Here is an 18,376-nt window from a genome sequence, read left to right as displayed (position 1 = left end):
ACATGTTTGCTGTGGTCATGTTGGGGATCATGCAAAGGACAATGAGAACCAGCATAGTGGTGCAACTGAAGGAATGTTGTCTCCACTGATCAACCGACACCCTTACGACAATGTTTGAGTAACATGAGACAAGGTGGTGTGGCACTTTACCAAATTGTCTCGCAAAATCTCTGACTGTAGCCATCACGAAGGCTATTGAGACACAGGGTGGCCTATCAGGTGTCTGCCTCATCAAGCTCAGTTAGGTGGGAGGAAACCAAAGACAGATCGCTGCAATGTGTCATTGTACAAGCTGGTGTAAGGGCATTACACAAAAATGTCTTTAATACACTCCCCATTTGTTCGTAGATGACCAAAGATAAGTCCGATTAGCTATGTTACAAAGCAATTGCATGCTCATTACATTAGCAGCTGTGTGAGTGGATTGTTATGCCAAAGGCCTAGATTGGTATATGCAGAACAGATTTGATATCGGTAAAGTCTAGACAGAGAAAATAGACTACATTTAACAAAATTAAATCCTAAATGAATAAAAAAACACAAACCTGCATTAGCTTAAGGTGTACATAAATGTAATGCTGGTTCCGCCACTTGTTAGGTGTACTTAATAGAATTAATACTATGACCTTTAGAGGGAAGCGCGTGCGCACACTAGGCCTACAGTACAATTGTTACACCAGTGCTACAATGGACCGCAATGAACTTGTTGCTGTGTTGATGGGTCTTTGGCAGAAGGCAATTGTTTTATCGCAAGACTGCTCCTGTGTTCCTGCTATGTACGAACCCCAATTCCAATCAAATTGGGACATTGTGTAAACCCTAAATAAAAACATAATGCAATGATTTGCAAATCCTTTTCAACTTATGTTCAATTGAATACACTACAAAGGGAAGATATTTATATAGATATTTTTACGTTCAAACTGATGAACGTTTTTGTTTTATGCAAATATCTCATCTTGAGTTTTATACCTTTAACACATTCCCAAAAAGCTGATGCAGGGGCAACAAAAGACTGGGAAAGTTGAGGAATGCTCAAAAAACACCTGTTTGGAACTTCCTACAGGGGAACAACTTAATTGGGATACTGGTGAGTGTCATGATTAGGTATAAAAGGAACATGACTGAAAGGCTCAGATGTTCACAAGCAAGGATGGAGTGAGGTTCACCACGTTGTGAACCGCATGAGCAAAAAGTTTAAGAACCTTTGTCATGTACAGTTGCAAGGAATTTAGGGATTTCATCATCTACGGTCCATAATATCATCAAAAGGATTCATAGAATCTGGATAAATTTCTGTGCGTAAGCAAAATTAACATATAATGCCAGTGACCTTCAGCATTGTATTAAAAACCGGTATCATTGTGTGAAGGATATTCCACATGGGCTCAGGAACACTTCAGAAAACCAATTTCAGTTAACACAGTTCGTCGCTACATCTACAAACACAAGTTAAAACTCTTTTAACACCAACAAAAGAACACTGTCCGTACTGTAAAAAATGGCGGAGGCTCGTTATGTTCTGGGGCTGCTTTGTTACATCTGGCACAGGATTTCTTGAATCTGTCCAGGGTACAATGAAATATCAAGACTATCAAGGTGTTCTAGGGAGAAATGTGCTGCCCACTGTCAGAAAGGTTGGTCTCAGTCACAGGTCATGGGTCTTGCAACAGGATAATGACTCAAAACACACAGCTAAAAATAGCCAAGAGTGGCTAAGAGCAAAACATTGGACTATTCTGAAGTTGGCCGTCTATGAGCACTGATCTAAATCGTATTGAACATCTGTGGAAGGAGCTGAAACAGGCCATCTGGAGAAAATACTCTTCAAACCTGAGGCAACTGGAGCAGTTTGCTCGTGAAGAGTGGGCCAAAATACCTGCTGAGAGGTGCAGAAGTCTGATTGAAAGTTATAAAAATAATTTGATTGCAGTGATTGCCTCAAAAGGTTGTGCAACAAAATATTAAGGGTACCATAATTTTTGTCCTTGCCTGTTTCATGTTTGTTTTTTTAAATAATTATGTTGAACCACAATTCAAAATGCAATGTCTGATCTTCATTGGTTAATTTTCATAAAATGTTTATTTATTACTTTTGTCTGATTCATGTTATTTCTGCAAACACTGTGGGTTTTTCTTTCATTAACAGAGAGAAACCAACAATTTTGTCCACATGTGTAAAAGAGTGCGAGTACTAGACTGGCCTGCCAGCAGTCCAGAACTGTCTCACATTGAAAATGTGAAAATATGAAGTGCAAAGTATGACAACGGAGTCCCCGGACTGTTGAGCAACTCAAGTTGTAGATCAAACAAGAATGGGAAAGAATTCCACCTTCAGAGCTTCAACAAGCTCTGTAGTGTCCTAAGTTCACAAACGTTGAGTGTTGTTATAAGGAAAGGTGATGTAACACAATGGTAAACATCCCCCGTCCCAGCTTTTTTTTTTTTTTTTTTTTTTTAACATGTTGCAGGCATCAAATTCAAAATGAGTGAATATTTGGAAATTAAAAAAAATTCAGTTTGAGCGTTTAATATCTTGTCTTTGTAATGTATTCAATTGAATGTAGGTTGTAAAGGATTTGCAAAAAAAAAAAAATTTTTAATTTACGTTTTTCATAACATCCCAAATTAATTGGAGTAGGGGTTTGTAGTATGAGGCTAAACTCAACAAGAGCATGATCTTGGATACAATCATGGTGGCGTCAAGTCCTGTCCTTGGCATGCCAGCTACTAGTTTTTTTAAGCTGTCTGCAGCATGTAATTATGATTTCATTCAAACTGACATTATATTTTTTCATCAGATGATGATCATCTTACCATATTCGAATGAGAGAAGTATCATCTTGGCAGATAGCTGCTTACAGCCTTGTTTCATTTTTATTTATTTCTTTACCTCCTGTACCACAGTGCACTTTGTCATCAGACTTAATGATTGCCACTGTACTGTATCTTAGTTTAGAATAATGTGTTAACATGTTATGGAAGCATGTCAGCCTGCTGCTTGAGAATTCTAAGGATGTTACTCCCAGACTTCAGGCTCCCTCAACCTAATATATTTATGCAATGTGGCTTGACTGAAAACTAGCAGCAGATGTGAAGGCTTTGGTAGATATCAAAAAGTTTAACAATTGAAAATACAATGGCCTGCTTTTTAGGCACAAGAGAGGCAGATTCCTTTTTCCCAGTGTACAGATAGGACAAGCCATGTTGGCAATATGCAGTTGTCAGAAGATAATAACTGATCAAATGGGTGGGTGGGGGTCGGGGGGGGGGGGGGGGGGGGGGAGGATGCAGTTGTCACTACAGAAGGACTGGTCAGTTATCTGAGGCATCAGTCTTTGTAGTTTGTTTTAGACATAATACAGAAGCAAGCTGACTGGCTTATTGCTCGCTGCCTGGTGCCATAAGGAACTGCTGAAAAGAACAGCTTTCTGTGTTCGGTAGAAATGATGCTCAATCTCAGCCAAAATGGGACTGAGATTGTGCTCTGCTGCCTTGAGGATGTGTCAGGTGGAAAGTCCCCTTATAAGTAGCTGATACAGGTTGAATCCCTTAAATCGACTTACGTTCTCACGTTGCCACTGAGATATGCCTTTGACTGATTTAGACAAACCTCACCTTTAAGGAAGCACAAATATAGAAGAATGTGTTTAGTGTCATGATGAGGGCAAATAGTCTTGCCAGTGCTCGGGGCTACACGAGGGAGTGCAACATCATAGACTTACACAGTGCACTTTAGACCCTACCCAAAAAAATGGAGCAGTAAAGCACCTATAGCGTCTAGATGTCGTCTAGTTCTCTTTATGTATTTTTGCACAAGAAAATGAAACTCAAAATGAAACATGCAGTCTTTTTCAATAATATCTAGCTGTCTTGAAATAACTAATTGTCTTTTGGACGCCCCTTTTTCATCGCCAAAATGTATGTCCCCATATCGTGATGTGATAACAGAAGCAGAACTGGAGACCAAATTTACTGCCGAGCCGGTGTGGACAAAGGAATCTTGTGTACTGTAAAGTAGCAGTATTTAGTCGACGCTGTCGGGCAGGATTCCCCCACCTCCAAAATGACAACTTTTCAGGAATTAAAAATAAAAACACATCTTGCTTGAGTTTCCAAACACTGCTTTGTTCAAGTTGCTATTAAACCTTTTGTGGCTATCATATACCGTTGCACTGTCACTTAAACACAAGAGCGCCTCAAAGTTATGTTCAATTGCAAATTTAATATGCTGAAAATCACTAATTTATTAGGATGTCATCAATTAAAATGGTACTAACATGGTGCAGGGCTTTTGAGATGTGGGAGGAAACCGGAGTACCCTGAGAAAACCCTCGCAGGCACAGGGAGAACATGCAAACTCCACACAGGCGAGGCCGGATTTTAACCCACATCCACAGAGCTGTGAGGCAGATGTGCTAACCAGTCGTCCACCGTTCCACCTGAACATAACAACACCCCAAAATTATGTTCAATCACTAATTTAATACCGTTCCACCTGAACATAACAACACCCCAAAATTATGTTCAATCACTAATTTAATATACTAATAGAAATTTATTAGTGTCATTGATTAAAATGGTACAAACACAGTGCCAGCCAGTTGTTGCAGCATGTTGCAGGCATCAAATTCAAAATGAGTGAATATTTGCAAAACAAAACAAAATTTACCAGTTTGAACATTAAATATCTTGTCTTTGTACTGTATTCAACTGAATACAGGTTGAAAATGATTTTAAACCCATTATATACTGTTTTTGTTTTTCACAACATGGCAACTTCATTGGAATTGGGTTTTGTATACAGTTTTGTATAGTCATTTATATTGTGTATATGTATGTCCATGTAATCTTACAGAATTGTATTCACTTTTTCTCTGTGATTTTTAACCACTATTTTATTGTTCAGTATTGTGAAATAAAATGTGCTTCATTAAACCTGTTTTTTTTCTTTACATTCTCTTTTACTCTTATATTTATATTTTACAATACAGTGCTAATTGTCTTCATTAAAAATGTAAAAAAATAATAATAATAAATGTAAATTTTTTTGGGGAGGGGGTGGTTTGAAATTGGTTATTGGCATTGCTGTTCATTTCAATGAGAAGAGACCACCGTGATTTGAGTCAGTACCCTTATGGAACGAATTAACCACTTTATTTTATGTATCCTCACTCTGTGATAATATATTCATACTTGCACTCACCTTTCTGTTAGGTCCCTTTGTGTTGCTGTGAATACCTACTACTCTACGTGCTCCTGCTGTCCCCTCAACTGCTCCTATGTGCTATTCAGCAACAAGATCGCACTCCTCATGGACTTGCTGCTGCACCAGCTAACGGTAAATCTTTATATCAGCTTTCTTCAATTAAACAGGCCCAGATTTCACACTGAATGAAGTCACTCTGTAAGTAAATTGATACGAGATGACAGTTTGTTCAGTATTCATACTTTTTGGGACATTCTTGTTTGGTGGTGTGTCATGAGACTTTTCCAATGTAAAACGGGTGCCTTGGCTCAATAAAAGTTAGGAAACACAGCTTATAGTAGAGTACCAATATCCATTATTTTGTAATTTTTTTTAAATAATCTTTACACATTTTTACAGTGGAAATATGTTTACAAGATATTGAGCCCGTCCATCCATCTGTTCGTCCAGTGACCGAGGGGTAGCTGGTTTGAATCCCAGCTCCTACTGTCGAAGTGTCCTTGGGCAAGACACTGAACCCTAATTTGCCCCCATTGAGCCTGGCAGCACCTTGCATGTTAGCAGTCGCCCATTTATGTATGAATGTATGGGTGAATGTGAGGCTTTGTAAAGCGCTTTGGGCACTGTGATAGTGTCAATAAAGCGCTATATAAGTGCAGTCCGTTTGTGTGCTGGAGCCTATCCTAGCTGACTTTGGACGAGAGGCGGGGTATACCCTGAACTGGTTGCCAGCCAATCGGAGGGCACATATAGACAACCATTCACATTGACACCTAAGGGCAATTTACAGTAGAGTCTTCAATTAACCGACCATGCATGTTTTTGGAATGTGTGAGGAAACCAAGTTACCCGGAGGAAGCTCTCACAGGCACGGGGAGAACATGAAAACACCACACGGGTAGGCCGGAGCCCAGATTTGAGCCCTCAACCTCAGAATTGGGAGGCATTATATGCTTAATATGTAGTAGACATTGCATGTTGTATTAAAGCTTCAGTACCATGTTTTCTTTGTTCAGAGGAGCCTTTCAGTATTGAAAACACACACACACGGTAGAGCTTCTTCACAAAGAATTTGCATGCACAGTCAGTCAGGCAGCTTTGCAACATGTCCGGTCTTTTTCTTTCATCACCCTGTAACAAGTCAACCTAATCTCTCGGCGAACATCTATTGGTGCTGGCTAGATGAGCCGTACTCACAACACAGAGGGGACAAGTTGCAGGCACTAGGTTGTGATACATGCATAAACTCTATTGGGGTTTCTTTCTTCTGTTCTGAGTTCCAATCCAAAGCAGTCATGTTTCCTTAGGGCACACAGAGAGGTTGGCGTCTTTGGTTTGGTTTATATAAAACATATCCCAGCAGCTGCTCTGCTGACTGACATGTCTAGTAGTGCTGCAGCAGACAATCTGTCTTTTCCCTTGACCTGCCAAATTATTACTGTAGTAACACATTATTTGCGCTTGATATTGTTTAACACTTTCGTTGTTTCGTCTGTACGTCTATGTACGTCTACACGTGGTATGCAAGTGGTTAGCGACTGAGTGCGCCACTGGGTTTAGCTTGCTATGTTATGAGCAAATCCCCTCTTTAATTTGATTTTTGGAGAATGTCGGCATCGGTCGGGGTTTACCTACACTGGCACCATTCAACCCAGCTATTAGAGCCAGCGAGTGGTTTTACCTTTACACATTGCTGTGTAAACCTAAATTTCTAGACCATTATCTAAACATGTAATGGTGGGAAAAGCTTACAGTATATGGCTGTAATTTTTTTGAAAGTATTTTAAATCTCTCTCATTGTGTCTGTGCGTGTGTGTGTGCGCCACGCACGCGCAGATTTAGCAATTACTGCATTTTTACGTTAGCCTCAGTGTGATTTTTGTTTTTGTTTCGCAGCTTTATGTCCCAGATGAGGACAAGTCCATCTTTGGCCGCATTGTTAACAAGCAAGTGTTTGAGGGTTTTACCACGGGCCTATTGCAGACCACTGCTACCATCTTGGGGTGCCTGTCGCCGCTTACTTCCGAGTCAGGAAAAGGGGAAAACACGTTGATTTCTTCGCCAGACGCCAAGGTCAAGAGCTGTGCCACAGAGTCCTTCAATACTCGCACACAAGACCTAATCAGGTATTTCCATTATTCTTCTTTATCTATTTTTATTTATCTTTCTGCTTATTACCACATTCTCAGTTTTCCTTTCAGTACTTTTAGACCTACATGGATTTTTGGGGCTTTGGGAGTTGGTCAACCTCTGCTGACAAAATGTCAGCCCTCTTGGAAATATGGACCAAATGGTGTTTTGTCAGAATGGGAATAGTGTGAGATTGAGCGTGCATTCTGGCATATTTCCAATTTGTACTCTATGCACATACTAAGCAACACATTTCAAGTAGGATCACTTTCTAGAAGGGGGGGCACAAAGTAGCGTAAACAGAGCGCGCTTGCAGGGCTTTGAAAGGTCCCCTTGAACCTGGTGTTGGAGCTCTCCATGCTGGTCTGGACTGTAGGAGGTAGCTTGTGAAGGAGAAATGCAGGCTATGAGGAAAAGCAGGCCTGGCCCCATGAAGAAGTCATTGGAAGAGTGTGTCCTTTCCACCGTTCCTCCCACAAGCCATGATTCATCTGGTTGGAGCAGCTGCAAGGAACCACCACTCTCATCCACTGACCTAGTCGTAACCCTGGAGACAGGGGAGGGCTTGAGAAAAATGGCGTCGTCTCAGTTAATCCCAAGTATGAGCAGAGAGAGGATTTACCTCAACTGCCTTCTGTAATGTATTAGCAAGTGAGAAAGGACAAAAGATCAAAACATTTTTAGCTTTCGCTTTGACACACTCATTATACCGTACCATATATCACACGGAAAGCAGCTCACAATTTCCTTTATGCTTATTACCACATTCTCAGTTTTCTTTTCAGTGCTTTTAGACCTACGTCATTGCCATAAATGTTTTCAGTTCGGGCTCATATGATGCGGCGGCAAGTGCGACCACCAAGCAGCTTGTCAAACAGTGCGGACGCTGAACAAAGCAGTCAATGTGAGGATGGATCCTTTCAGCCAAAGTCAGTCTGTGAAAGAGGAAGAAGTCAAAACAGTTGGAACGGGTTCAAGTGTCACATGGCCTGCAATGGAACATGGGCATCGTCACCTGTTTTAAGGGGCCCCCAATAGTGACTGACTATAGAGATGGAGAGATGCTACATGGGCAAACGTATTGGCTCAGCAGGCTATTACACAAGCAGGTTCTTCACAATAAACTTATCCAACCATGTAATACCCCAAACTGTTACCTCAGTATTGGAATAGAATTGTCCCAAAAACCTGTTAGCACTTTACTGGTTGGGTTAATTGATGAATGGAATAAAGAGCTCTAGTTACAATTGCGCAAAGAATCAAAGACTGAAAATGAGCAACAGTGCTCGAGCTCAGCGCAAATACTTGGGTATACTGGAGCTGCAGGAAGACGGCCCCAGGTTAGTATACAGGGACCCAAATCCTGGCTGCCACATGGGCTAAAACAGCCGTCTAATGACACCATTAGGAGTGATTTGTGATTGAGAGACCACATGGAAACATGATCATGAGACCTGCCATTTGCAAAGACAAATTGTAGATATCACAGTAATAGCAGTGAGTGGAGGGTATGGGTGTGGTGTCATCTTTCTGTTGCAGAGATGTGGAAGTATGCACAGCAAGAAGCATTTTTTTTTCCAAAATGAGGTTAGGGATTTGTTTTGTAGAAAATGAAGTCATCCATGGGGCATTTAGTGAACATTTAGGAGTAATACTCAACCCGCGATTCTTTCTCTTCTTGTGTTTCTTGCAGCTATGTGGTCAACATGGGTTTGATTGACAAGCTGTATGGGTGCTACCTATCCATCCAAAGCCCTGTGGATGAGCACCCCAAGATGTCTGCTTTTCTCCAGCAAGCCTCAGCTTTTTTGCACAGCATGTGTAAGCTGTGCTTTGTCGTAACTGGACGGTAAGCATGTCCCTATCGCTCGTAAATGCATTACATTTCAATTCTAATGACCAAGAGTGAGTGTCTGTCGCTTCTTGAATGTCACAAGGATCAGTAAAGACAACTCTCATGGCTACTCAAACAAAGACAGTTGGTTCCTCTGCAATCAGCCGGCGGGTCATTTCCTCCAGCCAGCTAGCTAAGCTGTCTTTACTGCCGATAGAGATAGGCATCTACTTGACCCAGCTCTCTGTCACTCACCATAAACCTTAGCTTACAGCTTGGGGGGAGCCCACCCACATGTGCTACGGTGACCTCCCCTAAAGAGAGGTTCAGTGGTGCTGCTGACAGAAGCTAAGCATACAGTCACACCGATGGACATCAGCGCCAAAGTTCTTCACTTGAAAGCAACATTGCTCACAGTAGCTGAGATACGCTTTGATCTCACACATTATTAGGAATGCACTTAATGCATTTTGTTATGCTAAATATTGATATCAAATAGCATTATTAGCTTAAGATTTTTTCCATGACTGCCTCACCTCAGTGCCAAGGAACAGAATGTTTACGTCACCAGTCCCTTAGCAGGTGTAAGAAGATTAAAAGAAGATCAATCCTTTTTTTTTTCCACAGATAGGAACTATTGTTTGTGTTCTTTTATCTAGACATGACTGAGTGAATAGCAGGCCTGTACCGAGCAGCATGGTTTAACCCAGTTGAGCGAAATAGTTTTTTTTGGAGTGCAGCTTTTAACTCAATTGAAGATATAAATTGGACTCCTACATACTTGCAGTTCAGCAGCCGCGGATTCATCTCTTCGCTAATATTTTTTCAAATTCTTATTTCCATTTTTTTTCTCCATTTTTTTCCTTATGTTTGTTTGTTTTGTTGTCCTTTTGAGAACCCAACCATGAAAATGCTTGACGATATATCCCCACTTGTTCAAGATTCCTTGGGTTTAAGTTTTTATTTATTTATTTTTGTGTGTGTGCACTTACAATGGGCCTCAATTATCCACAGATTTACACTATTGGTGGTCGTGCCCTGTCTCTTTGTCCCACAAAGCAGGGGTCCACTGTACTGTATTTTTAACTGCAGCTTTTTTTCCCTCCAGCATTCCAAGGTTTGGGGGGGAAAAAGTCCCTGCTTAGCCCATGAACTTCGTTCAACATTACAGCAGCCTACAGGCCTGGTTGTACCTTGTCTGTGCATCATGTAAGAGAATGTTCAGTGGCCATGTAGAATATTTAGTCCATGCCAGTTGCTGTGTCTGGGGATTATAATGGCATTAGGAGGCTGTGTTCTAGCGTAGCAGCATACTTCACACAGGGCCTGTTGGCTAACATCAAGTATCAGCACGCACTGTGGGTTCCTTCCAGAGGTCACACACCCTCCGCTGTGCATGACTGCAAATCATGACTGCTGGTGTAGACCCTCACTCTCGCTGTACTAACTGGAGGTGGTCACTAGAGGCAACCTAATTTGTATTTATTTTGTTTTATTAAAAAAGAAAGTAATGCCTCGCAGATGTGTCTGTGTAAATAATATTACACTGTAATTTAATTCACTTCAGTCGTTCCAGATGAAATTCTCAAAGCTTTATGAAGTTAGTCTTGTCCCCATTGACAAGAACTCTAACTTAAAATAAGACCATATCTTTGACTAACACACACTCATTTTTGGGCTTTGCATTTTACAGAGCCAGTGATTCATGTTGGTACATCCCTTAGTTTGTTGTTATGTATTCAGTTCAGACAGTTCTTCTGACTTAGAAGGGTGCCATCTTTTTCAGGCCAAAACTTATCACCTAGTCAGTAGGCTCAGTATGCGCTGCTATTTTGAAGTCGCAGCCATATGTGTATTTATTTTGTACTCTAGTGACCTGTGGCTGGAATGATCCACGAGATCCAGTTTTATACTCAATTGTCTTTGTGTATTTTTGACCATTTTTTTTTTTTTTTCCCCTCCTTACTGGATCCAGTATATTTGACAACAAACGTCAGGACCCAACCGGGTTGACGGCGCTGCTGCAGTCCACAGACCTAGTGGGAGTGGTGCATACGCTCTACTCCATCCTGCTTCACAGCTTCTCGCCAGAGTCTTCCTCTCAAAGCCAGGAACCCTACAGCCTAGGGGTCATCCAGGTGGCTTTGCAAGGCATCCGCTTCCTCAACAGTTTTGCTCTGCTTGACCTCTCTGCCTTCCAGGTAGGTATCCACAATGATGTTGTATTGGTTCAGCACATCCTTTGTATCGAAAAGGAAAGATGTTTTCTCATTTTCTTCTATTGTACTTGCATTCTGTAATATTCTGGAGGATAAGTAAAGCATCGTGCCCCCAGCTAACCAAATAATCATGAAAAACAATCTCAATGCTTAACCACAGAAATAAAGACATCCACAAATATTTATTCTTCCTTGATCAATTAAATCCGTAAACCTGATCCGATTGACGCCGGCTCCTGTGTTAATGTCTGTTAGATGTGGAGTTTCTCTCCTCAGGACAAAAGCGACCCATGGACATAAACACAAATGACCTCTGACCTGAGGTCTGTTGTCAGAATTGATTAGATCCCGGTGGGTCAGCAGTTCAGACGAGCACAAATGATTAGCACTGTAAACTGGGCCGTATATTACACAGCCCCAGGAGGAGAAGGCACAGCATCACTGTGCAGAGAAGGCTGTTATTTATTTGAACATCTACCGCTAATCTACTCTGCTGCTGTGTCCTTTAACTCAATGTTCCCCAGCCGTTTTTGTGCCAGGCATGGTTTCATGTAAAGCAATATTTTGACAGACCAGCATAGAAACAAATAAAAACTTATTTTAAAAATACACCTCAACATTACGCTTAATGTAGACGTTGCAATTAGTGGAAGCCCTCGCTTGTTTCTCTCTTCCTGTCTCATCATTTGGCCATTTCCCCTTTCAGAAGAAGCTCTCTAAAGTGTTTGATTGATTGAAAAGTTAGTTTAGACTCTGATGTGGTCAATGAAATAGTTTTTGTTCAGTCTTTCTGTGCGGTCTGGTTGTACCAAATCTCCAAACGACCTGTTCCGCTGGTTGGGGACTGCTACTCTAAACTCATAACTAGGCTTTACACGATCAAGATTTTTGGGGCCGATCAGCGAGTTTAAAAAAACGATAACCGATCCGATCACAAGATGGAGGAATGTGTCTATTTAAATGACCTCTTCATTTACTGTATATACTTGTGTACTTAATTGCTCAAAAAATTATATTTACAATAAATAATGTATCTTTGTTCCTCTATTTATGCCAGTGAGGCATAGTGACAGACAAACCAAATGAATGGTCTTCTATTAGATGGCAGGAAGTAAATACAGTAATTAATGTATCCACTTTTTGTGATATTTTTGTTTGTTGGTGTACTGTGAGATTTTTCAATTGTAAAATATGTTCCTTGGCTCCATAAAGGTTGGAAATCACTGCTCTAGTCACATCGTGTATTCTAATCAGTCAGGTCAAACCAACATTACATGACAGAAATAATGGGTGCTAACTTACGGTAATTACATTACTTTATTTTTAATTAAATTACTTCACCCACACCAAAACTTTAGAGCATGATTCGACAGAACCGTGGCATGTTTACGTACAACCGTTAGCGCTAGCACTAGCTTGTTAGGCTATATAACGTTTTGTTGCCTGCTTGCGAGCCGTATCGTATTAAAAGTACGTGAACATACCTTAAATGAACGTCCTCTCCTGTCCTGAGCAACGGTGACCACCAACACGTCCCCCCCCCATTTTGTCCTTATAATACAGTCGAGCCGGTTCGCTCCACTCTTGTTGTCGTCGCCACGGTAACGAGTGTATGCGGCCGCATTTGAGTTGACGAGATAAAGCCCAATGTTCGTAAAAAACGGGCTGCCGTGGTATCGGAATACAAGATTTATTGCAGTAGTCTGACAGTCCAATCGTGAAAGAGCAAATTTGTCTTGTAGTCTGATCCGGGCATTACGTGTTGCCTGTCTCCGACGTGTTGTCTGTCCCACACCGCTGACGTTTTTTTTTTTTTAATTTCAATAACTTCATTGGCCGTCAGATATTTACAGTACTACGTCAAAAGACACGCAACAAGGCTAAAAATAAACTAGCTTTTGGATTCAAATATACTGTGCACGCCGCGACACGGAGTTGATGTCTTTTGTGGATCGGATCGGCGAATTATGACATTAAAGCCGATCAGACAATCAGCATAAAATGCTAAATATCGGCCGATACCGATCAGCCCGATCAAATCGGTGTAAAGTCTTCTCATAACGAATGAAAATTAAGATGTTACCTCGCATTAATTTGTTACATTTCTTTGATATCCTCTTATCACCTTGTGTCTAATCCCATGACACAACAGTGTCGTTCATTTATATTGCTGTGGGATGTTTACACTACTAAAGGAGCTTCCCTACTGTGATTTGTGTGCTTCATGTTTGAAACTTTACAATATGTTTAACGTCAAAGGTATTCTGTTTATTCTGTTTCAATCTTGAATCAATTTAAAGTCATTGGGAAATGTTAATTATTTCAATGATTGTATTTGTCATTAATATTAACACCACCAACCCCATTGTAGCTACTTGCATAATATGAGATCGATACACGAGCCAAATATATAATATTGTACTAATATTGACTCTGAAACTAAATGAGGTAAACATTAGAAACAACTCAGTCAGATGCACTCGAGTTGAGCAGCTCTGAAAAGTAATATCCAAAATAATAAACTGACTACCAACTACCGGAGACAAATTCCTTGTGTTTTTTTTGGACATACTTGGCAAATAAAGATGATTCTGATTTATGGATTTTACAATGTTCAAACTCTTGAGTAGAGTTGTGATGATCTTTTGGTGCTCCGTCACACTGACATGTTTGCTAAATAGTGTCAGCAAACTGCTCCTCTCATCTCATTTCTCTGTTGGTTTTGGAATTTTTTTTATTGCGTTTTGGTCTCTTTCTACCACACGTTCCCACGAGGAACATATATAAAATGTTTTATTACTTTGCATTGTTATTATGTTGAGAGCTTTGTAATCTTAGTCACAGGCAATTCATGTGCCCCACCACACTAACACTTCATGCAATCTTTCAGACTGTTCTAGGAGCCGAGGGCCTGTCGCTCGCTTTCCGCCACATCGTAAGCTCGCTACTCTGGTACTGTACGCAGCATTCGGCTGATGAGCTGCTCCACGAAGTCATCATCTGTGTCGGATACTTCACTGTCAATCACCCGGACAACCAGGTAAACGAGCTGGAGAAAATATATGCATTTCCCACTATAAACATATGTACATTGCTTGGCCACAACATAATGACCACTTGCACAAACAGTGAGATCCAAGACAAGAGCTTTACCAAAATTTCTGCCTGTACAAATTCTATGCTCAGTTTTGATTGGGTCAGTTTATTATTTTGGATATTAGTTTTCAGAGCTGCTCAACTCCACTGCATCTGACTGAGAGCTGTTTCTAATGTTTACCTCATTTAGGTTCAGTGTCAATATTAGTACAGTATTACATATTTGGCTCGTGTATGGATCTCATATTATGCAAGTAGCTGCAATGTGGTTGGTGGTGTTAATATTAATGACAAATACAATCAATGAAATAATTAACATTTCTCCATAACTTTAAATTGATTCAAGATTGAAAAGGGAGAAAATTACTTGAGGTAATTTTCTGCTTTGTAAGTGGTAGCTAATAGACTTTCAAATGGTTATTTAAAATATTTTACTGGCTGCTGTTTACAGACAATTTTTTATATATCCAGTATGTAATTTAAGAAATATTTTTATTTGCATTCATGTATTTTTTTATTAGATTATAACATTATACAATATATATTTAAATGTTTTTATTTTAATATTATGTTATGATTTTTCTTTCCACTAACTAACCCTGGCCCTTTTTTAAGTCTAAATACATGAAACCTGTTGCAAAAAGCACCTGTTTAAAGATTAATTTCTTTGCCCCCCCCCCCCCCCCCCCCCCGGCTGTGGTCTCTGCGTAGTAGTCTATTGTGCCCCAGAGAGCGTGCACAACTCAGCCTTATATCCACTTACAGGACACTACTGAAGTGATGTGCACAAGCAGAATTGGCTGTCATGCATGGCCCGTCTACCAGGCCCCTGATCAGCCACAGTTGGCTGCACTCTGATTATGTTAAATCTAACTCTCCCAGATAACAGCCTCTAACCTCTGACACATCATTGATGTCCTCTTAGCAATTTATAGGCTGATTACCGATTCTACTTAGCCAGATTTTTCACTTTGAATTAAAGCGGTCCCCCACCACTGTACAACACTCTGCCTGCCTACCCTGTGAGCCTATTCCTTTGAATGAATGTAATGTACAAAATCCGAGAGCCAATTTGCATTTCATATTGAATCATCAAATGATGGCCAATGATTCAGTAAAGTCAGTGAGAGATTATTTGTCTCTGTGGGCACCAAAATTGAAACATTTGTCTTCCTAATTTGGTGCAAAATCATTTATCCACGATCTGTGTGCTCTCTGTAAAAGGATTGTGAGGATGAATAATTTGTTGCAGTGTTTTGGTATATCACATTGGACTCTAGGTCGTTTGGTTCTCAATTTCCCACACAACGAGCAAACAGGGATGTTCCTTGCCAGTGATCCAGTTGTGGGAACGCGTCTATTAAGTTCCGCACCAAGATGGATGGCGTCTAGGAGAATATTCAGAGCAGCTTGAGCTTTTCTCCAGCTAATGTAAGCACTGGCACGGCACAAAAGCAACCCGAGCCGAGGCCCGTGCGGTCGCCGTCGCTGCTGATTCAATGTCGGCACACCAGCTTTTGTTTATATGTGCGCTCTAGAAATGAAGCTGCTCATAAAAAGCCGAACTTTGAAGCATACATCCTGATGTATCCCCCCCTGCTCAAGGGGCATGAATAATTCACTTTGTCAGACAAAAAGCCATTACAGGAGCAACATATGTAGGCTTGGTCTTGGGAGCCACTGAGCCATGTAGCCATATGTTTCATTGTCTGTAAGGGGGGGGGGTCTGTGCACGTATTACAGAACAAAAACAAACTTATTTGATAGCTGACATTAAAATGTACTTCCTCTTGTCCTTTATAGAAACATGCACACATAATCTCCTTGTGCTCAAATACTGTGATTCATTTGTGACTCATCCACTATGATGAGTTGTGGAATCTTTGAACTGGCGGAATGTCATTGGAAACTGTTGACATGTTAACCCGCCTGATTCCAGCGTGCTTGTTTTGTGTGCAAATCTTAAGAAAACTTTTTTTCAGTGTACGTGGAAAATGACCACACACGCACAAAAGTTGACTTGGCAAGCAAACAAAGTGTTAATGTCAGGTAACATTAAAGGATTTATGAATGAGATTATATTAGATGTTTATGTTGCTGAGATTGTCTCCTTGCATATGCTTCGAAAAGTGATAATACTACCAAGAATCTGAAGAGCTATTGATAATCTCTGCACCCAATATTCCACACACATCTCCCAAGCCGAGCTTTAGCTGTGGGGCCACCCCTCTTCTTCCCGTTCTTTTAGAGGGCGTTTCCACTGCCTCCAGGCCCGAGCATGATCTTTAGGCCTGTAATTCCTGCTAACCTGATGTTGCAATGCTCCCTTCAGCGGCACATTACTGCCGAAACAAGCAAGCCCTCGCTGCCCGCGGGCTAAGTGCTGCTCGTGCAGACCATGGGAGCCAGCGGCAGGGAATGTTACACTCTGCATCACCTGGTAGAGTAAACGGAGGCAGTCAAAGGCAGACAGACACTCTCTCCAGTGACTAACTGGAAAGTGCCCAATTGTTCGCTCCATCTGTGATTTACACTCTGCTTCAGGGGTGAACGGACTTAAGTGAAGCCGAGGACATTTTTATCCCTGCGAACCTTTGGAGAGCGGAGGTTGCGTTTGTCTGAAACACTGTCATCAGCATCATTCCACGGTGGGATTATCTGCAGGGAGATCTGGGATAGGATGACAGCGTCAGAGATAGTTATTGGTTTTATTGAGTAAACACATGACTCTCTGGGCTTTTTTCAGACAGCTGACAATTACCCTAAAGTCAAGTTGGAGTGTCTATGTCAATGTCTGCCTTGCTGGAATTCGCATGTCTAAAGGTAGTTTACATAGGAGCTGACGCATGTCTGGATAAACGGTTGTAAACAGTTATTTGACCAACTTGGCTTTGTTTGTTGTTTTTGTGGTGCTGGTCTGTCGTCTTATCAGTATTATGGTATACATAACATATACAGCTCTTGTTCCTGTGAAGTTGTTAGGAGGCTGTCTAGACGCATTAATGAATGATAGAGATTGTCTTTTCCTTTTTTTGTGACATCACAAACTGCTAATTGGATTCGCATACACTGACAGGGATCAACATCAAGTACATAGGCACAATTCAAGCGCTGTATCTTGAGAAACATTTTGCTTGACATTGTTAAGAGATATTATTTGGAAAATATTTGTAGTTTGCAGTGTAAGTGTTTAACCCAATTTTCACTTCCACACTGCTTTTTTTTTGTTTGTTAGTTGTTGTTTTTTTAAACCAGAAGTGTGTTTGCGTTCCAGAACATTAACTTTACCGCACTCTTTGTTGTCGTTGTAGACAGTGAGGAAGTTATGTCATGGAAGCGTCATAAAAAGCAACACTGTTTAAAAACGACAGGTCTCTGACCTTAGGAAAGAACACAGTAGCGAAGACTATTAGGTTTTTCCAGGGTTGGGGTTTTCACGCTGGCCAGATGCCTTGATGGATTTTTATGAAGTCAGACTTCACTCTGCAGATACTCGGACGTAATTGTAAAAAGGAACGTCTAGTCTCCCATTCAGAGCGGGCTCCCATAGGATGTAATACTGCGTAAAACTGTCACCATCATATTCTTATACTCTCGCAACTGTTATTCAAGTGTAAAAATTAGTTAAGCGCGGTTAAGTTGTGAAAACAAAACATTCAGTCTTAACAATAACAAATCACAAAGACACGCTTAGTGGTCAGTTTCCCAAGACGGATGCCTCTCACACATTTTCCTTTTTCACATTCTTGTCACACAAGTGTAAATATGTATTAACAACCCTAAAATCTAAAAAGAAAATACCTGTGTACTTTTAAGTGTGAAGTGAATAGTGATGCTTGAGTCTGATTGTGTCTGCTTAATTATGATACAATTTATTTCACAGAATAA

At 40.8% G+C, this 18,376-nt stretch overlaps 1 protein-coding gene across 7 annotated transcripts in view; it reads left to right on the top strand.

Moving 5' to 3' along the window:
* The window catches only part of scaper (S-phase cyclin A-associated protein in the ER), a 69,113-nt gene that overhangs the window by 42,855 nt on the left and 7,882 nt on the right, over window positions 1–18,376 (top strand). For 6 of the 7 annotated variants that reach the window (XM_061678132.1, XM_061678130.1, XM_061678129.1 and 3 more), the window contains 5 exons: window positions 5,218–5,341; window positions 7,106–7,335; window positions 9,033–9,188; window positions 11,149–11,374; window positions 14,283–14,432. In XM_061678132.1, the coding sequence (XP_061534116.1) occupies window positions 5,218–5,341; window positions 7,106–7,335; window positions 9,033–9,188; window positions 11,149–11,374; window positions 14,283–14,432 (886 nt within the window). Of the gene's footprint in view, window positions 1–5,217; window positions 5,342–7,105; window positions 7,336–9,032; window positions 9,189–10,281; window positions 10,383–11,148; window positions 11,375–14,282; window positions 14,433–18,376 lie in introns of those variants that run through there. The other variant, XR_009768640.1, reaches the window with a different exon arrangement.

This window comes from Phycodurus eques, chromosome 5 (genome assembly GCF_024500275.1).
Source record: "Phycodurus eques isolate BA_2022a chromosome 5, UOR_Pequ_1.1, whole genome shotgun sequence".
Classification (NCBI taxonomy): domain Eukaryota; kingdom Metazoa; phylum Chordata; class Actinopteri; order Syngnathiformes; family Syngnathidae; genus Phycodurus; species Phycodurus eques.
Note: the sequence above shows the minus strand (reverse complement) of the source record. Positions and strands in the feature narration are given on the sequence as shown.